At 55.0% G+C, this 25,701-nt stretch overlaps 1 protein-coding gene across 7 annotated transcripts in view; it reads right to left on the bottom strand.

Moving 5' to 3' along the window:
- Nucleotides 1–6,682: 6,682 nt before the first annotated feature.
- The window catches only part of TTBK1 (tau tubulin kinase 1), a 40,292-nt gene continuing 21,273 nt past the window's right edge, over nt 6,683–25,701 (bottom strand). For 4 of the 7 annotated variants that reach the window (XM_059178036.1, XM_059178039.1, XM_059178038.1 and 1 more), the window contains 3 exons: nt 24,859–25,128; nt 10,738–12,323; nt 6,683–9,972 (listed from right to left, as the gene is read on the bottom strand). In XM_059178036.1, the coding sequence (XP_059034019.1) occupies nt 9,582–9,972; nt 10,738–12,323; nt 24,859–25,128 (2,247 nt within the window). In that variant the 3' untranslated portion in view covers nt 6,683–9,581. The remainder of the gene's footprint in view (nt 9,973–10,737; nt 12,324–24,858; nt 25,129–25,701) is intronic. The other 3 variants (XM_059178040.1, XM_059178042.1, XM_059178043.1) reach the window with 1 other exon arrangement.

Raw genomic sequence — 25,701 nt, 5'->3', positions numbered from 1 at the left:
TCTCCAAACTCTGGGTTGGCAGAGATGGGAGGTCATCAGATTTTTTCCAAAAGCTCCAGATTTCTTTTTCTTTTTTAAGATTTGTATTTATTTATTTGTCAGAGAGAGAGCGAGCGAGAGCACAAGCAAGGGGAGGGGCAGAGGCAGAGGAAGAAGCAGACTCCCCACTGAGCAAGGAGCCTGCTGTGGGGAATCGATCCCAGGACCCTGGGGTCATGACCTGAATCAAAAGCAGTCCCCCAATCGACCAGGCCACCCACGGGTCCCAAGGACTCCAGGTTTCTAAGCAAATTGACTTGTAAACCTAAAAACAGTTTAAAAACCACTAGTCTAATCTAACCCTCACTTTGAATAGCTAAGGAAATGGGGCGGAGGGGTTGTGCTGACTAGGGCTACTCTGGGACTCAGCAGCATAATTGGAGAGAGGACCAGGACCCCTGCTTCTGGCCCAGGCCTTTGACCTAAGCTACTGGGTTCCCTGAGATGGCTCTGGAAGGGAACTTAGTCAGTGACATGGTGTGTGGTAAGGGTGGTGCTAATAACTTGGGGGCAAGGGCAGTGACAAGTGATAACAGAAAGATGATACAAGCGTTCTGCAGAGTGCCCAGATGGCCCAGACGCAGCTCCTGCCCTCGGTGAGCACGCCGTCTAGCAGGAGGATCAGAACCAGGTGAACACACCTCCTAGCCTCCGGTCTCACTCCTGTCAGCCCATTCGCCACACACCTGCCACAGAGGACTTTTTTTTTTTTTTTTTAAGATTTATTTATTTATTTGACAAGAGCGAGAGGGATCACAAGTAGGCAGAGAGGCAGGCAGGGGTGGGGGAAGCAGGCTCCCTGCTGAGCAGAGAGCCCAATGTGGGGCTCCATCCCAGGACCCTGAGATCATGACTTGAGCCCAAAGCAGAGGCTTAACCCACTGAGCCACCCAGGTGCCCACAGAGGACATTTTTAAAACACAAAGCTGACATGGCAGTGGCTCAGGGCAAAGCCCTCCCACTGCTGGAGGGTGAAAGTCCAGCTCCTTCCCTCAGCCCACACGATTCCCCCCAAGCTCGGCGCCTCTCTCTGTTTCCTCCTGGCCCTTCCCTGACATCCCCTGTCCCTCCATGTCCCCAAACACACCAGCCCTGCCGACTCCTCCCACAGTGTTCCTCCCTCATTTAATACTATATAATCATATTATTTATGTAGGAATATAAAATACCAGGGCACCTGGTTGGCTCTTTTGGTAGAACATGCAACTCTTGATCTTAGGGTCTGGAGTTCAAGCCCCATGCTAGGCATGGAGCCCACTTAAAAAACTAATAAATAAATATGAACAAGCAAACAAATAAAATACCACAACCCTTCGCATCTTGGAGAACTAACTTTTGCTGACATCTTACCTCTGTGGCCCATCCAGTAGCTCACTCTGAAGTTTTCACAGCCAGGGGAATCCGCCAATGAGGCCAAGTCTGGGCATTGGCTGTGGTGCCTTCCTCCTGCCACCCCCACATGTCTCTCCCACCTTAACATAAAGCCTCTGCCTTCAGCTCAGATCATGATCTCAGGGCCCTGGGATCGAGCCCTGCATCGGGCTCTCTGCTCAGCAGGGAGCCCACTTCCTCCTCTCTCTCTCTGCCTGCCTCTCTGCCTGCTTGTGATCTCTGTCTGTCAAATAAATAAAATCTTTAATTAAAAAAAAGAAAGAGGGGCGCCTGGGTGGCTCAGTGGGTTGGGCTGCTGCCTTCGGCTCGGGTCATGATCTCAGGGTCCTGGGATCGAGTCCCACATCGGGCTCTCTGCTCAGCGGGGAGCCTGCTTCCCTCTCTCTCTCTCTCTCTCTCTCTGCCTGCCTCTCCATCTACTTGTGATTTCTGTCAAATAAATAAATAAAATCTTTAAAAAAAAAAAAAAAAAAAAAAAAAAAAAAGAAAGAAAGAGCTGATAGTCAGATGGTGGTTACCTCTCCCCTTATGCATTGACTCCTAAGAAACTCAGATCTGAATCTTAGCCCCTTTCTGCAGAGAATGATTTGGTATTAACTGTACTCCTGGCTATAGGTATAGGTCCCCAGCCTATATGGCCTCTCTCTTCTCTCATGTCATCAAGGAGTAGGGATGACAGTGGCCGTGATATCTGGAGACAGATGATAGAACTAGGCAGACAAGGTTTGAAACCTAGGGTCTAACCAGAGGGAAGATCAGCTCTAAATCACCAGTTAAGAGCTGATTTTGATTAAATATTTAACCATCCTCATTCCTCTCCCACCTGGGAATCCAAACCTGAGCATCCAAACCTGAGCTCAGAGGCCAAGCTGGGGGAAGCATTCATTTATACCCGACTACAGGAGAAGGAGAGACTTGTGCACTGGAAAAAAATAGCAACTCCTTAGTTGAAATTATTGCTAAAACTGTTGGAGGGTTTGGGGAAGAATAAGTTCTTAGGATAAACTTTCCCTATATGGGATTGCTTCCAATATGGAAGGAATCACTTACACTTCAGGACTTCTTACCCTTTTGTCCCTCTCTACATTGAGTGACCTCATATGACCTCCCCATCTTAGCTGGGACTTCACTGACCATTAACTATTGCTACAACCCATGTACTTATTTCCTGCAATGATGATGGTGGCAATGATGGTGGAATTAATTCCAACTGATGATATCGGTTGTAGTGAAAAGTATGGTGATGGGATGATGTAATTGTGATCAAATGAGAATACCGATGATAAACGGATGGTAATGGGAGTGACTGGAGTAGGGATAAGGGGTATGGGTCTAGGATAGTGGTAATAGTGATCTGGTTATAAGGCAGTGGTGGTGACAAGGATCATGTGGTAGATGATAATGACGGTGGTAGTGGTGGTGGACCACCATGTTCTACCAGTGGACGAAGATGTGTAAGTTCCTTGAGAGCAAGAACCTTCTCTCTCTTGTTAAACATTATGTTATCAGAGGCTAGTAGTGTTGATGGTGGTGGTGGTGGTGGTAATGGAGCCTAGTTTGGGAGAAGAGGACCTGTGATTTGAGTAATGATGGTGCCAGTAATAGAGTTAGAGTTGGGTAATGGACATACAGCTAGCGAATGTTGATGGTGGCGGTATATCATGTCACTTTGGGTTTAAGGGTACATGGATGAGAAGAAATGCAGAAGTTGCCACCTGGAGTTGGTGAAAATGGGCTTGTATCATGTGTCCCTCTGACCTATGGCCACTTTCCCATGACCATGCGGCCTCCCCTCCCCCATCACCTCATCACCATGATCTGCTAGGGACTTAGAAGATCATCCTGACCATTCTTCTATCTTGGGTTAGTCTCAGCTCTTATTCTGGCCTCGACTCCTGATTAGCCAGAGGGAAAATCTCAGCAGGCCCCTGTGTCTGAAGATTAGAGGCACAGTCTCCACACTCCCACCCTGTCTCTCTTCTCCAGAGTAATCCCCAAGGGTCTCTCTCTACTAACAATGTCCCCTCCAATGTCCTTGATCTTGTGGCTCCTCTCTGGCCCCTGACTCAGAAACCTTGATGAAGTCACTTATTTCTCTGGGTCCCTGTCCTTAGAGCTCTCTGGGCCATAGGACAGAAAAGAGAACTCTCTTTCTCGGGAAGTAGAGAGAAGGTTGGCCAGGACCTGGGCAGGTCCTCACCCATGGAGCATCAGGCAGGCTCATATATTTTATGAAATCCATTTCACATAGTATATGAAATGTCCAAAAAGGCAAATCTGTACAGAAACAGAAAGTAGATTAGTGGCTGCCTAGGATTAGGGTTGACTGCTAATGGATAAGGCATTTCTTTGGGGGGTTCTAAAATTGATTGTGGTGATGGTTGCACAACTCTATGAATATACCACAAACTGTATTTTAGGACATATTGTTGGGCATCAAAATTATGTTTCGGAATAGCAAGTGTAACATGCTCTTCTATTTATGGGGAGGACAGGGCAAGAGGGAGGGAGAGAGCTATGATTATTTTTTCAAGATTGTATTATTTATTTGACAGAGAGAGAGAGCACGCACAAGCAGGGGCAGTGGCAGGCAGAGGGAAAGGGAAAAGCAGGTTACCTGCTGAGCAGGAAGTCCAATGTGGAGCTCAATTCCAGGACCCCGAGATCATGACCAGAGCTGAAGGCAGACGCTTAACTGACTGAGCTACCCAGGCGCCCTGGGAGAGAAGTATTATAAACATAAGAAAGAAGTCATTGAGGCGTCTGGCTGGCTCAGTTGGAAGAGCACGTGACTCGATCTTGGGATTCTAAGTTGGAGCCCCACGTTGGGTATAGAGATTACTTAAAAAATAAAATCTTTCAGGGGCGTGTGGGTGACTCAGTCACTTGGACATCCAACGCTCGGTTTCCATCCCAGTCATGATCTCTGTGTTGCTGGGATCAACTGAGCCCCATGTTGAGTTCCCTATTCCCCACCCCAGTTCCATAATCAGCAGGGCACCCACTTGAGGATTCTCTCCCTCTGTCCCTCCTTCCACTTGCACACACGCTCGAGAGCACTCTCTGTCTCTCTCTCAAATAAATAAACAATTCTCAAAATAAAACAAAATAAAATCTTAAAAAAAGAGAAAGAAGAAGAAGCCATTCATAGGGGTTACCTCTAGATGATCAGATTCATGGATGGGGGGACTTTACTATTTTATTTTATATCTGTTTACATTTGCCTTTATACTCTAAATATGATCTGTTTTTTACCTTCTTTTTTTTTTTTTTTAAGATTTTATTCATTCACTTGACAGAGAGCACAGGCAAGGGGAGCAGCAGGCAGATGGAGAGGGAGAAGCAGGCTCCCACCAAGCAGGGAGCCTGAGTCAGGGCTCAATTCCAGGACCCTGGGATCAAAACCTGAGCTGAAGGCAGACGCTTAACAATGACTGAGCCACCCAGGTGCCCCTTGACTATATTTTTTAAAGATTTATTTATTTGCTTGAGAGAGAGAGAAAGCCCATGAACATGTGGTGGGGGGTAAGAGGGGTAGAGGGAGAGAGAGTCTTAAGCAGACCCCCCCACGAGCACAGAGTCTGACTTGGAGCTTGATCCCAAAACCCTGAGATCAAGGCCCTGAGCTCATCAGCTGCATGGAAACCAAGAGTCAACCACTTAATTGACTGAGCCACCCAGGGGCCTCTGCTTTTGACATTTTTAAGCAAGAAGGAAGCTGAAAGCATGTGGCAATCCCTCTGAAGTCTGGCAAATTAGGACCTAGAGCCCCCGGCACGTGTGTCAGAAGCAATGGAACCCCAGGGGGCAAGGGCAAGAACAGGAGACAGTTACACATGTTCTGGAACGTCAGAGCTAGAGCTACATGTGCGTGGTTTTCTTGGAGGGAAAGCAGAACTTCTGAACTAGGCTCCTTTCCCTCGGACCCCAGATAGTGTCCTGGGATGGAAACTATCTGTGTATGGCCTTGGTGAAAATTTCACACCCACTGAAATAGGGTCCAAAAGGCAAAAGGTACAGCAAGTACCCTGCAGGAAAGCCTCCCATCCCCCGCCCCAGGCCCTCTCCCTGAAGGAACCAGACTCCTCTCACTCGTGAAAATAGCTGCACAGCATACACTCCGCTCTCCCATGTACTCTCATTCTCGGAGGCCAGTCCTTAGGTGTGTACAAAACACATACATCCCCTTCACCGTGGAGCCTCACAGTACCACCGTACCGGAGGCCACATTGTACGGATCAGCCCCAATCAGGGGACGTTTAGACTGCTTCTGAACGTTTTTAAAAGAAGGCTTCACGGGATTGGGAGGGAGACAAACCATAAGTGACTCTTAATCTCACAAAACAAACTGAGGGTTGCTGGGGGGAGGGGGTTTGGGAGAAGGGGGTGGGGTTATGGACATTGGGGAGGGTATGTGCTTTGGTGAGTGCTGTGAAGTGTGTAAACCTGGTGATTCACAGACCTGTACCCCTGGGGATAAAAATGTATGTTTATAAAAAATAAAAAATTAATTAAAAAAAAAGAAATGTTTAAAACAAGTTAAAAAAAAAAGAAGAAGAAGAAGGCTTCACGCCCAACATAGGGCCTGATCCCACGACACCAAGATCAAGATAGCAGATGAGTCTGTGCGATTTTAACGAGAAAGCTCCCATTTCCAGACATTTTGAGTATGAGATCGCGGCTGAGGCTTTGTAGAGTTCCTTCCGTGCCGTATACTGCGGTGAGTAACTTTGCACACATGGAATTTGGCAAGTCTACCCACCCTCTACAGGATGCGTGTCTAGAAATGGAGATGCTAGTTCACAGGCTACATTCATTTATAATTTCTACGGATGTCGCTAGAATAATGGCCATGGTTTCTCTTTGCCTGGGAGCTGCTTAGCTTTGTGGTTTTCCAAACACTCCCTTGTGTCTGTTAACTTCGGGGCAATGAAAATTCCTCCTCCCTCCCTCTCAGCTGGCTGGCACAAAGCGGGACTCAGTCTCACGCCCTTGGAGAGAGAGCCAGGGGAGCTGAACACGGCAGGCTCTGCAGTCAGAGACAGAGGGCGGCCCAGTGTGACCCTGTATCTGTCCTGTCCTCAGCTTCTGTTTCCAGCTCTGTAGAGACAATCTGCTTCCCACGATGGTTCCTCCCTACTTGTCCACCAACCTGCACTCTTCACCACTGCCCACCCCTAGCCCCAGGTCCTGGGCTTTGCCCTCCTCCCCAAAGAAAGAAGAGTCCAGGCCAACAAAACGAAAGGTCCACAGGCTTTTTAATGGTGTGATGGCTACTTCCCTTCCAAGACCCGATCTAATCATGACAGCGGCTTCCAGGGTGTCGGGGTGGGGGTGGGCTGGTGCAGGGCGGGCAGAGGCCATGCAGTGACTGGGAAGAGGTGGGGAAGGGTGTTACATTCTGTTTGGCGTGTAAACATTCTTCAGTGGCTTCCCTGGGGGAGGGGGAGGGCATCTCCCTGCCCCCCCCCAACTCCATGCCCACCAGGGCTGATCCCCAGAGCTGAGAAGACTGAGCCAGGCCCCAGTAAGGGGCTGGGAAAGGGGGAGCCCATGCGCCTGGGGCACGGCCCTTCTCCTGCACCTGCTTCGTACACAGTGTGGCTTGGGAGGGGAGGCATGTTCTGGGGTGAGCAGACCTGCATCTGAGCCAATGACACAGGTTGTGGCAATGGGGAAGTGCTAGAGGGGTGAGGTGATGGTGGGGGTGGGGTGTGACACTCTTTTACAGGGAAGGGGTTCAGGACCAGGACAGCTTGGTGGAGGGGATGGGTGCTCGAGGGGAAAGAGGCTGCTGCTGGGGGTGGGGACACGGGGGAGGTGTGGTTTCCTCTGCCCTGGATCCTTCCTGGGGAGAGGAGCAGAGACAGTCCCCTGGTCCCCTCCACAGTCGCCCCTTCCCCTCCTTCCCTCGGTGACATTCAATGACGCAGAGGCCCGAGGATAGATGGGAGCCCTAGGGAGGTCTGGAATCCCAAGAGCAGACAGGGTTTTGCGTCTCTGCCCAGCTCCAGTGCTGGGTGAAGCTGGGGGTGAGATGGGTCTGGGGCTCTCTCAGACCGCCCCCTTTTCCTCCCAACACCAAACCAGGGTGCTGTTGGTCCTGGGGCAGGGTTGAAGCTGGGGGCCCTACATTCACGGTTCGGTTGGTGGCAAGGAGCAGGCCCAGAACCTGGGCACTGGGGGTCATGCCCTGGTCCCCACCTGGCACGAGCTGATTGTCATTCAGAGAAGCTCTAGGTGGGAGGGAGTGGCCCCTCTTCCACCCCCTTTGCTGGACCCAGAGGGCAGTAGAGGCCTTGGGAGGGTCTCGGGTTGACAAAGAGGGCTCTGTCCGGAGAGGTTTCCTGAGTGTTCTGGGAGCTTCTGTGTCAGCATGAGATGGACCTTGTCCAACCTGGAGTCCTCCCTTGGCCTCATTTGCAGAGAAGCCACCACCTTGGTGTGGGAAGAGCTGCCCAAGCCTGCTGACTCTCCAAGAGAGGCTTCGGCAACCACCACACTGCTTCCAGAGCCAACTTCCTCAAGGGCGTCCTTCTAAGTGATGGTGGCTGGATGCTGCCAGACAGCTGGGGCATGTCAGGGTCTTTCTTCCTCTTCCCCTGGTTGCCTTGCCTTGCTTCTGGGACCCAGAGAAGAACAGAGGGGCCAGGCCAGGGGACAGAGGCTGAGGGTGTTGAGGACTGAGGAGGCCTGCAGGGGACCTATCCTAGATAGACAGTTTGGCTGTCCCTTCTATAGCCAGGGTGCTGCTTGGCTCGACGGAGGCAGTTGAGGCTCGTGATGAGGTGGGATGAGCTATGCAGGAGCCAGACCCAGAAGGAAGCCCCATATCCATTCATGGAGCACCACAGCCCTCACCCTCTGCAGGGACAGCTCAGATGCATGGGCTGGGGTTAGTACAAGAAGGGACAGTCTGAAGGGTTAGCTGGGGGAGAACGGGACTTGGGCTGGACCCATCACACAAGCACACAATCTGGAAGTTAGAAAGGCCTTTCCACCTTGAGTCCAGGGGCCAGCTGTCTACCTGCCTGTTTCTGCTTTCTCTGCCCACTGTGGAAGATGATGGTCTGATCCAGCCCCCTCCCCAACCCCAGGAGGACAGAAAGTGTGACCCGGCCAGAACTGAGTCCCTGAATCTCTAAATAGCCAGTGCAGAGAAGATGAAAACCAGCCTCCACCTCCACTGAACTCAAGAGAGAGGGAGGTTGGCTGAAACTGCAGCAGGCAGGGTTGAGGTTAGATGGCAAGAAGGAATTCCTGATGGTGAGGGGTCCTGAGCACTAGATCAGGAGGCCAAGGGAGAGGGTGAAACCTTTTTTAAACCCCCCCCAACTTCCCATTGGGAAACATGTGACCAGGAAGGCAGCCCCCACACACACTCTATGGTTCCCACTGAGGACCCACCCAAATTTATGGGGAGGAGAACTTTGCACCCTGGGGGTGCAGGAGAGCAGCCCCCCAATCACCTGCCCACTACCTCCCCCAGGGATGTCCAGGATGGAGCTGAATTTGGGCTAGTTAGACCTGCCCTCTCACACCTGAGTAGACCAGTGGTCCCTAGGTCCCAGCTCCCCAACCCCAGGCTGGTAGCTAAGGGGACCACCACAGCTCCCAGGAGATTGTGGGGTTGGCTGGAACTTCCACTTCCGGAATTTGAGGCTGCCTTTCCGTGCAGGTGGGCTTGGGCTGGAAGAAGGCCGGCAAGAGGGGAAGGCGCCGCAGGAGGTGTAAGCAGAGGTCCCTGGAGGAGCACTGAGAGCAGCAGAGGCCTGGCGGGTGGGCGAAGGGGTGGGGGAGGGCGTCCCCATTACTGGAGTCCTCGGTGAAAAAGTGGCTGAGCCTTCCCCGGGGCCAAGGGTGAGCCTGCCCCACCAGAAGGGCGGCAGGGGGAGGGCAGGGGTCACGGAGATGGGGCAGAGGACAGGGGGCGGGCCCTCCCCCCGCGGCGCGGCGCCCCCCTCCGGCCCGGCCGGGGGGGCGGGCGCGGCGAGTGCTGGCGCGCGTCCTCGCGGGTGCAGGCGGGAAGCTGGGGCCGCGGGTGGCGCGCGTCAGGCGCGTAAGGCTGTGCTGGGAGCTGTTTCAGTGTGGCCGGCTGCGGGTGGGGGGCCGGGGTGAGGGTGGGGGGCCGCGGAGAGCCGCGCGCGTCATTATCTGGCCCCGGCCCGGCCCTCCGCGACCCCCGCCCGGCCTTTGGTTGCTGCGCGCTGAGTCTGGAGTTTCCCTCTGGGTCCTTTCTTGGGCCCCCCCGGGGAGGGGGTGCCATCAGGCTGGGCCCGGGCCTGCGGGGCGCCCCGAGGCGGGGGCCCAGTGGGCCGGGCCTGGTGCGAGGGGGAGGAGCTCTCCTTGCGGGACAGGGACTGGCTCCGGGGGGACGCGCTGGGGTGGCGCGGCACGGCAGAGGCGGAGGGGCCTGGACTGCGCGGGACAGGGGGCCTGGTGCCGGCTGGGGTTCTCCCGGGCCCCGGGCCCCGGCCGGGGGACTGTTTGGGGCGGAGATCAGCAGCGACGGCCGACCCTGGAGGCTTCTGCAACTGGAGCCTGCGGGACGAGGGGAGGGGGCAGAAGGCAAGAGAAAAGAGAAGGGCAAAGAAACAAAAAGGGAGAGACATTTTCAGAATCGCTGAACACTCAGCGGGGAGCCTGCTTCTCCCTCTCCCTCTGCTTGCTGCTCTGCCTACTTGTGCTCTGTCTCTGTCAAAATAAAGAAATAAAATCTTTTTTTTTTTTTTTTTTTTTAAGTCGCTGAGCACTGAGCCCTGGAGCCCTGCGGCTTCAGACCTGGGTGAGGCTGTGGAGACCAGGCACAGGTTGATAAACTAGGGCTGGTGCTCCGTCCTCCTGGGCAGGACCTCTAGGGGCCACAGGCTCCTGGGACTGCTACCTGGCCTCTGTTTCATCTTTAAAATTCTCATGGATTTTACATTCTACTCTACCACCTACCCGTGTTTACAACGGTATGAATAATGTTTTCTCCCAACTACTTCTGGTCTTTAACCTTTGGCTTCAAATGCCTCATGGCACACCAGAGGATGTGTGTGAGCCCCACTGGCCCCCATTCACCTTCCTCAAGCTTGGCGTCCCTGACGACCCCTCTAGACATGTTCACTGTAGCCACTCCCTTGAGCCCAGTGACAGGGCTGGAACCTGAGAGGGAGGAGACACTTAGTTGTGGAGGTGGAGAACAGGAAGCGTCCTTCTCCGCATCCTTGCTAGGCCCTGACCTTGCCTCTGGGGAAGCTCCTGAAGTTGGAGGCCTTCTGCGGTCACCATCTGGCCACCGTAGGGCCAGCTGTGATTTCTCACCTGCTGGTGATGGCTGTGTCGGAGGCGGGGCCAGCGCCATGGGGTCTGCTGGCAGCAGAAGGCTGCTGGGCTGCAGCAGGCGTGGGCATGCGGATGCTGATGGGGCGGGGAATCCGGCTCCGGGTGGCGGCTACCCGCCCAGCCTTCCTGGGGGCAGCAGGCTCGGAGGCAGGTGTGTCCTCCTCTGAGCCAGTGCCGGAGAGCGTCTCTGAAGCCCGGCGCTGCTCCTCACTGGAGGAGGACGAGGCCCCGGAGGCCAGCCGCAAGAGCAGGCGGCCCTGCCTCTTTTCCATCACCAGCCGCGCCAGGTCCTGCTGTGGCCGGACCCTCTTGCCCCACCGCTCTTTGGCCGACAGGGAGCCTGAGGGCTCCGAGCCTGTGTCCTCCTCAGACAGCAGGACTGGGATCCGGCTCCTGGGGCGAGCGCCTGCCATGGCATGGCGGCTGGGGGAGATGGTGGCCAGTTTCTCGGGGCCTGGCTCCAGCGGGGACACTGGAGTCGGCCCATTGGCAAGGGCTGGGCCATTGGGCAGTGAGTCTGTGGCCACCTCCAGGGGGGTGTCCCCGGGAGGGCCAGCCAGAGCACCGCTCTCCAGCCCTGACTGGGTAATGCCATTCTCTAGGGGCAGGGAGGCCCCCTCCTCCACAGCCCTCCCATCAGAGGGCGCCTCCAGGCCCAGTTCACCCCCAGCGCCCAGCTCCTCAGACCGGGACACTTGTCCGCCGGAAGACATGACGTTGAGGTGGGTTTTCTCCGCAATGTGCACAAAGGTCCTCTCAACTTTGGTGAAGGGTGAGGAGGTGACGGCCACCCCTCCCGCCCCTGTGGTCACTGCCCCGGCCCCCGGCCCCGTCCCAGGTCCAGGGGGCTTGGGCTCAGACTTGAGCACAGAGGACAGGGTGCCCGGCTCAGACACGTCCAGCTGGCTGCCCGTGGGCTGGGGCCGCTCTTGCTGAGGAGTGAGGGCAGCCAGAGTGCCCAGGTCAGGGTCAGGGGCCAGGTCGGCAGTGACGGGCGACTTCTTCATGTCACCAGGGGAGACGAGCACCAGCGTTTTGGAGCCCTCCTCGGGCTCCAGGTCCCCGTCAGCCATGGAGGCCCGGCCCCTGGACTCCTTCTGGTCGTCAGCCAGCAGCGTGGATGGGGCACCCTCCTGACTCCGGTCCGTGCTCCTTTCACTCCCCTCACTGCTAGAGCCACTTCGAGGCCCCAGCACCTCCCCTAGAGCCACTGCTTCCTCCTCCTCCTCGTCTCCCTCCTCCTCCTCCTCCTCGTCTTCCTCCTCCTCCTCCTCGTCTTCCTCCTCCTCCTCTTCATCTTCCTCCTCCTCTTCCTCCTCTTCCTCCTCTTCTTCCTCCTCCTCTTCCTCTTCGTCCTTCCCATTAGCTTGAGGCTGAACAGAAGCCAGTGGTACCTGGGGGGTGGTGAGCAGCATGTGGGAGAAGCCCACCCTCCGGACCCTGTTGAGCAACCGAGCCCGTTCTCGGTAATCAGAGAGATCTTTCTTGAAGTCCTGGTAGGGCAGGCTCAGAGGCACAGCTCGAGGGAGACCATTGACCTCAAACGGGGGCGCCACGGAGAACACCTGCAAGGGGCACACACAGGGATTCGCTGATGTCACCTGCCCTGAAGGGCCCGATGACACCAGCACTGCACCCACAAGCTGGGAGGCCCACATGCCCAGGTGCATGTGCCAGAAAGTGTGCTCCTTTCTGAGCACTGGGCCCGTCTTGTTCATTGCTCTGTCCCCCAAGGCCTAGAAGGGTCCCTGGCACCTAGTGAGTGCTCAGAAAGTCTCTGAGGAAGGATTGTGTGCACGCTCCAGCTCCTCCTGAGGCCCCTGGCCCTGAAGCTGGCAGTTCCTCGGTCTCCCGTCTCCCACCTCCTTCACTCTCCTCCCTGCCTCTGAAACCCAGAGCCAGCTTTAGTTCAATCAATAGAAGACAAAGACAGCGGCAAGGCATCAGAGGCACGGTGTGGATCTCCCTTTGACAGAGGACGAAACCAGGTCCGGAGAGGAGTGGCAAGCGTCTGTGTCAACCCTTGCTGCCTCCTTACAGGACAGGGTTTCTCTGCAGCCAAGGAGTTGGCGGCCAGGGCCATCAGAGCCTGTGCAGGAGCAGGGCAAAGTTCAGCTGTCCTCCACACCCCAAAATGCAGGTTGGGTGCCCTTGGAGCTCCAGTGCCCTCTTTCCTCCTGCCCTTTCCTGGCCTGTTGCTCAGGAATTCTCCAGCCCTCCCCAGCTGTGTGTTGAGTCCACAGTTCCTCCGGGAATTTGCAGCTAGCTTACAAAAGGCAAGTTTCTTTCCACTTGATTTAGTTTTCCCTTTTGAAGCTTTGGGCAGAGCCCTTGGCAATGTGATGGCCTATGTTCTTGGTTTTCTGGGCTTCTGCCACATCTCCCCTTAGTCTTCCAGGCTAAGGATCCTTTCAGACTAGAAAGGCCTGATCACCCTGTCAGGACCTCAGCCCTTACATCTTCTCCAGCTCTGACCAAGTCAACACACGCACACGCACACTCAAACACGCATTTCCAGCACCCCTAGTGCACCAGGCCCCACCAGGGGCTGACATAGCTTCGTTTCAGATGGGGATGGGGCTGACAGCGTCCAGTGCTTTGTCAGCCTTTTTGAACATGCTGTGCCCTGTCTTCCTAAACACAGCCCCTCCAGATCAGAAGCCCCAGAGATCGGACACCTCCAACACCTCAGGTGCCATCCAGACTTGCAGGGAGTACTGCTAAATATTCTTCAACCTCTGCACCTGCTGCCTCAGCTGTAAGGGCACAGCCCTATCGGGCCAGGGGGGGGGGGGGGAGTCCCCAACCACTGGCTTGTTCTCTCCCGCCCACCTAACCATTCTCCCTACAGCTGCTAGAGGGATCTTTCTGAAACTGAAATCTGACCCTATCTCTCTGCTTCCAACTTGCAGAAACCTACAATAGCCCCCACAGTCCTCAGGGGACAGTTCCAATTCTAGGCTGGGCACTTGGCAACGCTGCCCCGCCCCTTCTGCTCTGAGCTCACCTGGCGCTGCGCCCTGGGATCCTTGCCCTGTGCGCTTGCCTGCTGATGCAGCCAGCAGTTCCCTAAGTGCTAGTCGCTTCTCACACCGCTGTCTTTCCCTCTGGTGGTCCCGCTGCCTGGGGATCCTGTCATTCCCTCTACTCACATGACAAATCCCTGTCCTTCCTCCAGGACTGAGCTCAACCAATCTTTAAGAAAACCTTCCTGTCCACCCACCAAGCAGGCATCATCACCCCCCTTTCTACTTGTTTTCTCACACCCCGATAGAGACACTTCACTGCGCCCCTTGAGGCCCTGACCTGGCCTTTCTTTCTAGAAAAAGTCCTGGAATGTCTATTGTCCTGGCCAAGATGGTAGAGGCCGTGAATCTGTGGATCACATACTGAACGAGACAGATGTGGCCCTTGTTTTCACAGAGTGCACCGTCTCTCTATTAGGAAATAATATGGGTTTGCAATGAGGTGGATGGAACTTGAGGGTGTTAGGCGAAGTGAAATTAGTCAATTAGAGAAAGACAACTATCACATGATCTCACTGCTATGCGGAATTTAAGAAACAAAACAGAGGATCATAGGAGAAGGGAGAGAAAGATAAAATAAGATGAAATCAGAGAGGGAGACAAACCAACCATAAGAGACTCAATCATGGGAAACAAACTGAGGGTTGCTGGAAGGAAGGGGGGTGGAGGATGGGGTAACTGGGCGATGGGCATTAAGGAGGGCCCGGGATGGAATGAGCACTGGGTGTTCCGTAAGACTGATGAATCACTAACCTCTACCTCTGAAACCAAAAATAAACTATATGTTAGTTAATTTAATTTAATTTTTTTTTAACTACATTTGACCAAAAAAGGGGGGGGTGAAATTGGGATTATGCACACTCCACAGAGATTGTGATCATAAATGAGGTGAGATAAGCAATGGGTCTGGCATATAGCTCAATACTCAGATACTCAATAAACGTCAGCTCCCTCCCAGCCTGCCTCCTGCCCTCTGCCCTGCTCCCTGGTCTGGAGATCACTGTCTCCCTCTCCAACCCCAGCAATGCCCTGATGCCACACCCATGGGAGAGAGAGTGGTGAGAAAAGGAGGGGCTCTCCCAGCTGAGGCCAACTAGCAGGCAGCCAGAAGGCAGGTGGAGGGGAAGGTAAGAATCCCCCAAGCTGAGGCTCTGCCCAAGGCTGTGACTTCTCCCTTCCTCAACTGCCATAATCTTTCTCATGGTCAGACCATCTATGAGGACTGATAATGGTGGGGAGGGGGGTGCAAGATGGGATAGCATCAGACCCCAGGCAGGACACTTGCCCACCCTGTCTGAGCCAGGCAGGGGACTTCCTTAGAGCTTAGTCTTCTTCACATCCAGGCTGAAAGTCCCTGGCAATTGTTTTCTTTTTCTACACCATTCCCATTCATTCATTCATTCATTCATTCATTCAACAAACACTGAGCCCTGTTTCTGTGGTAGGCCATGTGCTGCGGCCCTCTGCCATGCTCAGTTACCAACAGTAAGGCTAAAGATGACTGGGCAGAGGTGGAGAGGTGCTGTGAGATCCTGGGTGTGTCGTGACTGTGGTGTAGGTGCCAAGGACCTATAGAGAGACGCAGCTCTGATCATGTCTCCCTCCTGTCCAGCTCAGAACTCACCCACCCAACACCAGATGCGTCCCACCCAACGTCTCTGCCTGTTTTCTCTGTCCCGTCTCTGACACTTTGAGCAACCTTCTGGCCAGGCCCTGGATCTCTTTAGAAAATCCCATCTGTAGGACAGACCCTCCACTCACAGTGTCTGTGTTAGATCATCATAGCTCGAACCTTCTCCCTTCCATCTCAAAGCCCTCCCCTTCCACTTCACGGGAAGGAGGGGCAATAAGAACTGAAATCAGGCTTCAGTGACAAGGTCAGAATAGGACACAGGCCTAGAGAGAGCCACTGGCACACCCACTTCACAAAGCACATCAACCGAGGTGGCTCAGAACCCCAAACTCTTTCCATTGCCTCACTGGCCTCCCACCCTCCCATGCAGGGAAACCTGGTATCCGGTGCCCTTTAGCAGGAAGAGCCATGAATCTCAGAGTGGGGACAGCTTTGCCCTAAGGATCACTGACAAGCCCACCGGCCAGCTGGCATCTGGACCTGCTGTGTTTCCCAATTCAGGCTCCCTCCACACCTCCCCATGTGGCTCCTTGTTGGGGAGGGCAGACCTGGGCTCAGTTCCGCCCTCCTCAGAGAGGGGGAAGTCCTCCTTCCCCCCTCCCCAGCCTCTCCTGAATGCCCATGCCCAGTGACTCTTCATGCATTTGTCCATGCTATCCTGTGCTCATTCATTCAGCCTCGATCCTTAGCCAGCCTCTGTGTGCTTGGTCCAGAAGTCTGGCAGATACCATGGGAGGGGGATACCAGTGACACTCTCCCATTCCAGTTCAGGGGGCAACAAGCCTACTGCATTTCAGCAAGGGAAAATCAGGGCCTAGGGGAACTCATGTCTTCCTACTCCCTCTCCAGAGCAGCGACCCTTTATGATTCCAATTATATTTGTGGTTCTCCAGCTTGGCTTGGTACAGCACTATCTAAGGGAGCTTTTAAAACCTACAGAGCCCTGAGTCCCACTCCCCTTGCCCCCAGATTCAGGTCCAAGATGAGGCCCAGAAATCTTTTAAAGCTCCCTGGTGGTTCTGAGGGAATGGCGGATGCGGTAAGGGTGAGTCATGGAGGAGGGGAGGCAGGCTGCTGGAGCTGAGACCCTCAGAAAGAATGAAAGCCCTAGCCCTCCCCTTGCCTCCAGGGAGTCCAGACCCAAAGACTTCGGCTTCACCAACTTCATAGCCCAGCCAAGTCCATGTTTAACTCCAGTCAGCAGGAAAAGTGGAGGGAGGTGGATGGACCTGCCTCTGATATTTTCCTGCCACCAAAACTGTTCTCTCCTCAGCCTTGAATTGCCTGACACTAGCGACACCCCCAGGGGTGGGTTTGTCCACATACCCCCATTCCCCAGACAGAGTACAGAGGGCAGCTCTCCTGTTTGGACCCTGGCCAAGCCCAGACACAGCACACTGCACTTCAGCCCACAGTCCCAAGGTCAAAGAAGGGGGACTGTTGAGTGACCAAAGCCGGAGGATGGACCATGACCCTTTCCCCCTCCCCAGCAAGCCTCTCTCGGCAGTGCTCCCCTTCCTTCTCCCTCAGCAGCCACCCCCGGCACCCTTCCCATCTCTCCTCCCCAAAGGAGCCCCCAATTGCCATAATTTCCCCACCTGAAAAACAGAGACATTGGCAGTGCGGTTCCCTTTGCCCACCACCAGCTTCCCCAGATTTCTCACCTGTCTGTCTGGGTCTGCCGACTCAAACCACATCTGCCAAGCCAGGAGCCCTCCAGCCCTCCCCCTGCTCTTTCACCCACACCCAGGGGTGCCACCCACATTGGCACACTGGCCATTGACAGTCATCTGGGTGGAAGGGCTAAGATGACCCGAGCTGACAGCGTGGGAACATTCTAGCTCAAGAAATGCAGCCGTAGCTTGCCCTTCTTCTGCCCCCATACTTGCTTTAGGCCCCAAGGAGTAAAGTGTGGCCCGGTGAGAGCACCCCACCCCCAGGCTCTGCACAATCCACTCTCTCACTGACTCCCCTGGACAGATCATTCTCCCCACGCCAGAGCTGTCTCAGTTCCCCCATCAGAGCGGAGGGGCAGGGAAAGACTCCCAGGGTCCCTTCACAGGGCTCTCTGGTTTGCTCCTTACACACACACACACACACACACACACACACGCACGCAGCTTCAGTAGATTGATCCACAGAGAACAGATCTAGGTACCCACCCCTCTACTTCCCATCCATCCTCCAGCAAGTTGGCAATTAGGAGTCCAACCCCAGAGACCAGGGTCCATCCCTATCACCTTCCTGCGGATGAAAGGAGACTGCCAGCAGGGCAAGGGCTCCTGGAGTCCACCTCCCAGGAGACCTCTCAGGATTCCCCCTTCCCCTCCCCATTCTTGTCTTAGGGGCTGTGGGGCTGGATCCATTTATCTGGAATTTGCCCCCCTCCCCCCAACCGGATCCCAGAATCAGCAAGACTAGCCCCTGGCCTCTGCCCGTCGGGTGGTGGGTTAGGAAGGAGAAGGATGAAAAGAAAGAAGGCGAGTCGCAGGTTCCTGGAAGGCGTCTTTAATCAGGATTTGGTAGTACACAAGCTCTCCGGATTGTCTGCATTAACATACAGGGACTAAAAAAGGCACAAGATCCCTCGCACAACGACGCGAGACGGCGGGGCGACCCCCACCCCCGCCCGTGCGCGGCCGTGTGCGCATGGGTGCGTGTCCGTGTCCCACCCCCCGTGGCGGCGCCGCGCGTGTGCGTGTCGGTTTCAAGTGTTGGATTTGTACAGTACTCGCAGTCTAGGGGTGGGGGCTCAGTGCATGCTTTTCCACCCGGGCCCAGGCTTCCCCACCCCCGACGCCGCTATGTACACTGAGGACGCACCCCGGAGAGGAAGAAGAAGAAGAAAAAAAAAAAAAAAAAAAGCGTCCCGTGTGTGTGTGTGTGTGTGTGTGTGTGTGTGTGTGTGTGAGTTTTTCGTGCATGCTTACGCTGGCCGGGTTGGGGAATAGTGCAAGCTTATAATACAGTATTATTGCAGTACAAAAGGGGGGGGGCATGATGGGAGGGGGAGACTTAGGAATAAACTGGCTGGAATTCGGGACTTCGGGAAGGGTCCTCTCCCCATCCCCTTCCCATCCCTCGCTCCCCTCCCCACCATGATTAGGAAGCGTCTCCCCATGCTGGGAGGGGATCCTGGGGTCCCTAGAAGAGGCTCAGCTGGGCCCGGGGCTGAGCTTCCCTCCTTCTCACCAGTCCTACCTCTCAGGGGGCAGGGGCCAGCCCTCTCCTTGCGAAATACTGTCAGACATTAGGGCCCCCAACCCCGCCTGTTCCCCCACGGAAACCCCTCCAGTGGGGGGGGGGGGGTGTCGAAGGAGCAAGTGCAAAGGAAGCAGATGTTGGTCCCTGAGTTTTATTTTCGGGGGTGGGGAGGGAGAAGAGCTGGAAGTGGGGGCGTGTTTGGGGACCCCCAGGGCCCTCAGTCGTGGAGTGGGGTCGGGCAGGAGAGACAGACGAAGAGGCGTGGGCAAAAAGGGAGTGTTGGGTGGCTCTGAGAGACCTAGGCTCAAAGCTTGGCTCCCCCTCAACTCTGGGCTCTTTGGCATCCAATTGCAAGGCCAATTATGGGAGCAGGGGGAGGCTGTGGGCGGCGAGGTAACAGGGATAAGGGTGGGGTGACGGGGGCCCTTCGAGCCGAGAGAACTGGCCAGCTCCCCCGCCCAGCCCCTCGTCTGCACCCCGGCCCTGAAAGCACTGAGGGGCGAGCCCGCGCCCCGGGGTCGGGGAGCCCAGCGGCCGCGAACCCGGGGAGGGGGAAAGCAAACACAAAGTTGGCGCGAGGGCGGGGTGGCAAGGGGGCTCACACGGGAGCAGGCAGCTCGGCTGGGGCGCGCGCAGGGGCGGGGCGGGGCGGGGGCGGGGCTCGGAGGCCGGCCGGTACCCTGGTCGCGCGCGTAGCAGCTAGTTAAGACGACCGACCGTACATTCGTGGCGCGCGGGCCGCGGGGGCAGGAGTGTGGGGGCGGGTCCCAGAGGCGGGAAGTGGTGGTTGGGGTCCTGTTACAGTAGAGTTAGAAACCTGCGAGAGGTGCCCGGAAACGCGGCCTTTGTGCTCTCCCAGCCGGGGGCTGCTAATTTGCTGTCCGGAGAGTGGATGAAATGTGCGCGCAGCTATGGAGTGTGCGTGTGCGTGTGCGTGTGCGTGTGTATGTGTGAGGGCCAGTTAGTCGTGGCAAGGTGAACCCCACCCCCCTGCACCCGCAAAGACTGTGCAGGTAGAAGGGAAGATAAAGTGGTGGGACTGACGGCGGAGCCAAATGGAAGGAGGGTCTATAAAAGTTCCCACAGGCCTTTAGGCTTCATTGCTCCTCCTCCCCCACTGCTTCTCAACTCTTTACTTGGGGGAAGGGGCCCACTCAGGCTCCGGGGCGCCCTGAGCTGGGGAGCCCACTGGGTGCTATAGGGGAACCATTGGGGATATTTGAGGGATGTGGTCCTCAGGCTGGGAGCCTCTCCCTTAGGGAGAAGGATGCTTTAAAATTTTCAGAGACTGACCCACTAGTCCTAGGGGGCACCTCTGGCCCTAATGGGAATAATGCAAGCTTTGGGGACATGCCCCCCAACTTAAGGAGAGTGATTTGCCACACTCCTTGTTATCAAGGACTGCCTCTGGGGTGGGCTGATTCCTGCCCTTTGGGTTGGAATCTCAGTGGGGTTTGGGGTAGGGTGGGGTGACATTCAGGCCTTCATTAGGGATCATGCTTCCTTCCTCAGGTACCAAAGCAACCCAAAGACAGCAGAGAATATTCCATCCTCCCACAGCCAGAGGTCCCCACACACTCCTAAGCATGGTCTCCCCGGCCACTCAGTACAGACGCATTTGCCATAGCTCCCCGGGCATCCAGTGGCCCAAGCTCCCCCCACCACTGCCTGGGCAGACAGCACCACCCATCCCCAGAAAAAGGAACTTAGGCAGGGCAGAGGAGAGAAAAGGAGGGTCCTGGGACCCTCTTCAGAGAGGACCCCTACTTTCCTGGGATTGAAGGGGTCTGCCCACCCCTCTTGGCTGGGGAAGCAAGGATGAATATGCCAGCATGGCTCAAATTTGGTGCCATCATTCCCCCATGTGCTGGGCAAGGCTGTGCCCATTTTCCCTAAAACTGGAAATGCAGAGGGAGATTGATGGGTTCAGGATGCTAGTCGTTGGGATGAGTGTCGAGTGGTTATTGCTGTGACCCAAGCTGCCTTGAGTGCGTAGGGATGTCTATTCATTACTGAGAATTCACTAGAGCATTTTTCACTGACCCAGGGTCCTGTGCCGTCAGAGAAAATACTGGTCCTACCATGAGGACCCCATTTACCACAAACAAGTCCACTGGCCCACACGCATTCAGGCACACAAACCACGAGGTCACCGACATAAACACACAGCATACACCAACACCACACATCTCCACTGGCTGTGAGCTGCCTCCTCGGAGAAGCCCACCTGACTTGAGGTCCCAGGAAGAACTCCATCCTCCTTGAAGTGCCGCAGCCTTGGACAGAAGGGAGTGGGGAGTCCTCAGGCTCACAGAGATTGCAAACTGAGTTCAGAGTCCCTGCCCTTAAACCAGTTTTGTTTGGCTCACAGTGATTTTTCTTTAAAAAGTTGTGTTTTTTAAAAATTTGATGCCAATAATTAAAAATCGGGAGATTTCACATAAAAATTGGAAGATAGTGGTAACAGTTGGCTGAGCTCACACCAGGGGGAGTGCATCTCCCACTTACCACAGTCCCCAAACCTGCCACTGTTTGACACGGCTTAGCCCCTGTTGAGGTGTGAGTTGGTGACCCTTGGCTCACCAATGCCAGTACCTGCCCTATCTGTGAGCCTGAAGCCCAGGACCCCCCACCCCAGTACCTCAACGTCATGGTTCTGAGCACTGCCTTCTCACTGTAGCTCTTACCCTACCCACTGAATCTCCAGAGCTGCTTGGGGTGTGGGATGGAGAGGGCGGGTCTCTGGAGAGATAGGGTGGCTCTTTTCAACCCACCCTCGTACTCTGGAGTGACCCCCTCTGCCCTACGCCATCCCACACCCCCCACACCCCCGGGGACACCATCAGGTGGAAATGGAGAAGGAAGGAGAGTCTGGCTTGGAGACAACCCCTTCCTTTTATATAGAGTGAGGAGGGGCCAAGCAGGAAGGACAGTAAATAGATCGCTACACAGAAAAACACTCTAAAACTTTTATCCAACAAGACCTCAATTATCCGGCATTGGCGGGTGTTTTTATGTTTTTGTAAGTTAAATAATCTGATTAATCCATTAAATGCAAATAACACTGGGATCAACCTCATAAAGTATTATGAGGACTAAATGAGTTAATTTTGTAAAGTGCTTAGATCACTGCCTGGCACATAATAAGCACTGCTGCCAGTGACTGTTTAATAAAATAAAAAATTAATAATTGGAAGCCACCACTATACGCAGAGTGTGACTATAAAGTACAAAAACACCATTTCCAAGAACAGCAAAGAGTGCTACCTCTTTTCACAGCTGACTCTGAGAAGGTCGTGTATTTTTCCCCAGCAGGAAATCATTTCTTGAAACATTCTGACCTCCTCCTTGGGAAACCCTTCTGGAGAAAAAGAGCCTGACAACACTGCAGACTCACAACTTCCCTACCCAGCCTGGGCCCTAGAAACAAGGAACTCAAGTCCAAACCATGCATGGCTCTGCCGAGCTGCACGTGAACTTGACCCAATTCACTGCGCTAATTCCAGAAATCCGAGCCACCCTCAAAGGATAATCATGTTATCAAGATGCTCTCTTGTTGGCTTAGAGCTTTATGGCCAACAAGATGCTCTCCCACTACCAACGAAGGTATGCAAAAGGATGTCCCTCAAAGGACAAAATATTTGAATCATGATCTTACTTTAAAGGACACACCCTCTCCCACAGGTACCAGTTTTGGGATGTGTGTGTGCCTGTGTCTATGTCTGTGTCTGTGTGAAAATTCAGCCGCCTTTGGAATTCTTAACAGGATTCCCCACCTCCAATGGCTTTGGAAACAGAAATATGTACTAAATGCTAAAATGAGGCTGAAGCTAGTGCCATCATCTTTGATAAGTCACAAGGCACTTTGGGATCTTAGAGTACCTCAGGGTTCTGGTCACTGAGTGGGAGCCATGCTCAGGTAGTGGAACCCTCTGGAACGGAATGCCGGATAACTGAGTGCTTGGTCTCATCTAACCCCAGATAGCATGGGCCCTCACCCCCACCCCATGGCTGCTGACTTTTGGAGCTGCTGGTGGACAGACTCCCCTTCACTTCACCGCCTGCCACTCGCTGGGGTGGATGGAAAGAGGGCCAAAGAGGAAGGGAGTAGCCAAGGGGGCAGTGGCGGAATGTGGAGGCGGGAGTGGGGTTACTGTTCATCCCACCCCCTAACCTTTGTGCTTTGTGTTTTCTGTCCTTTCTTTTTAAAGGGTCTACCCTGACCTCTCCTCTACCCTCTGCCAGAGCCAGATACAGCACCACCCAAGACAGACTGGAGAGCAACAGAGGCTTGACCTTGGGGACATTCAGAAGTAAGCAGCTAGGGTAAGGTGGGGGTGGGGCACCAGTACTAGGGCTCGAATCTGGCTTTCATTCCTAGATGAGGACGGTGCTCTTGGCCTAGACATCCTCCAAAAAGAACAGATTTTGAAGAAAAGAATGTAGTGAGTGTGGGCATAGCTCATGTGAGTGAGCTATACACAGCGCCAACCAGCCATGAGGACATTTTAGCCAAACAGCACTGCCCACCTTCCTCTGACATCCCCAAGCTGGGGCAAGGATCCTGAGGCCTCTACTCCAACCAGAGATAGCTGGGGAGTTGAAGGGAGTTGAGTTGGGAAGGAAGAGTCAAAGGGAAAAGGTAGGAGAGAGAGGAGCCAAGATGAGAGTAGGTACATAGGAAACTACCAAGGACTGCACAAATATTTTTCTGACTCCCTGACACACACAAGTACACCTTCACACACACCCATATACATAGGACTGCGGCACTGCAAATTCAGTGGTGTCATTCACACTGTAGTCAAATGTAAACGGTACTCCCTGGAATTGTGCAGTGCACAGCCTGAGCATCTATCCATGGCAGGCCTGCCTCATGCACATATGCTCATGTATAAGAACACTCATACTCACAAGTATTCATGCATGCACACAAGCATATACACAGATACGGTCTCACTGCAATAAATATTTTGCAAACCTTCAGGTCTCAACCTTTCCTTCCCTTTCTGTATAGGCACTACCCTTCCTGGCACCCCTCTTCACCACTACTCCATTGCCTAGGGAAACAGAGGTGCTGGCTGACAGGGGCAGGAATGTGGAAAAGGAACCTTAGAGGTCCCTGTAGTGACAGGTTGGGGGCTGAGAAATGATCAGAAAGGACATAGTGATCTGGCATCCTGACCCACCCCGCCCCCTGCATCTGCATATCCCCGGCAGATCTGCCTACCCTGTTCTCTGTCTTCACCAAGGCCCCTGGGGACTGGTTCGGCTGAGCACCTACAGGAAGGAGTCACTCGTTGAGAGGGACACTGGTGGGGCTGCTGCTGCCTGGGATTTGTCCTGAACTCACAGGGGCTACCTCACCCTTAATAACCTAGCTTCTCTGCCAGTGCTTCTAGGATGGGTGCCCTCACCCCAAGGCGCCAGCTTCCTCTGAAAGGCAGATGCCAAGCCCCCAGTCATCCATCCTCAGATCCTAAGGGGCTGGGCTAAACCACCAAATCCATCAGGGGCTGATGGCATATATCCCTTGGGTAAAGGGCAGCCTAGAGTGGACTGAGCTCCAGGCCTCCTGGGTCAGATGAGGGAGGCAGGAGCTCTGTCCTCTGTGACAATGGCATGTGGTAGGCCCATTGGGCCACAGGGCTGCCCCCAACATCCTGACTGTGGAGGCCCTTCCTACCAAACCCCAAACCTGGCTGACTAGGCCCGCGTCTCATACACAGGGCACATGCCTTGCCCCATGCAGACAGACAGACACACCCCAGGAGGGTGTCCGTCTTCTGCCACCCCCCTTGGGGGCAAACCAGACCCTAATGCCAGGAAATCACAGATTAAACAGAATCACCTCCACGCCAGACTGACTCTGACCCAGCATGCCTCGTCTCCCTGATACCTTGCTTTCCACCGGACTCTGGACCCCACTGGTGGCTCCAGCCCAGTGTCTCTGTCCTGTTCCTGAAGCTGCACCGACAGCCCCACCTCCCCCTGCACCATTTGGCTGGCACCAAGCAAAGGGAGACATGGGGGAGGGGGGGTTGGTCACTACAGTACCTTGGGCCAACATTACAGGGGGCTGTATTGCATGATGGGGTGGGATGGGGTGTGTGAGTGTGTGATTATTGCGTCCTGGGAAGGAACCATGGTCTCTGCCTGCTCCCCACCCCCCCCACCTGCCCCCTCCAGGAGGGGGGGGAGCCCAGCCTAGGTCTTGTGGGTGAAGCGGGCCCACACCTGCTGCAGCTGGGACCGCGAGATGCGGAGCACCGAGGGCACGAGTCTGTGGTTGCCGGCGGCGAGGGGCGCGTGGCGCCGGTGGGGCGCCCGCACGGGGCTGCTCTCCGCCGAGCGGCTGCGCTGAATGAGGGAACCGGAGGAGCCGCCGCCGCCAGGGTGAGGGTAATGCTCGGTCTCCAGCGTGGAGGAGGAGAACACGGAGGACGCCAGTCGTCGCAGAGGGCTGTACCGCGGGAGGGAGTGCCCCGAGAGTCTGTCCTCCTCCAACTGAAAGAGACCAAGAGAGTGGAGGGAAAAGAGGTGTCAGGCACAGACTCGACAGCTCCGTCTCGGGGGCCGCCCACCGCTCACAGCCCCTGCGGCGCTGGCGTCCCGGGCAGGGGGAGGGTTGGGCAGGCGGAGGGCGTGCACACCGCCCCATTCTGCCGAGCACCTAAACTCTGGCCGCCAAATCCCTTCCCAGTCTTCCTCCTCTTTGCCACTCCTCACACCGTGGTCTCCTTGCGGAGACCTTGGTCACGTGCCTCCCCAGGGCAGCCTTCCTAGTTCAGAGTTCCCTCTGGGCTGAGGAATCCTCCCCCACAGGAAGACCCTTCTGCAACTGCTACCTGCCATCTCTCTCCTCAGCTGGTTTCCTGACTCCTTAGGAGGCCGGAAGAACATTCCTTGCACGCCCTCTGCCCCTGTCACGGGGTGGGGGTGGGGGGATGGCAAGGACTCCACAGGAAAATGTAGCAGACCGGTAGGACTCTAGCGTCCAGCTCCTCATGTTTGCACGCCAGCTCCACTGCTTACTATCTCATGAACACAAGCAAGTCACTTCTCGTGCCTCAGCTTCCT

This window comes from Mustela lutreola, chromosome 6 (genome assembly GCF_030435805.1).
Source record: "Mustela lutreola isolate mMusLut2 chromosome 6, mMusLut2.pri, whole genome shotgun sequence".
In the NCBI taxonomy this organism is placed as follows: domain Eukaryota; kingdom Metazoa; phylum Chordata; class Mammalia; order Carnivora; family Mustelidae; genus Mustela; species Mustela lutreola.
This window is presented reverse-complemented; position numbering and strand designations above follow the sequence as displayed.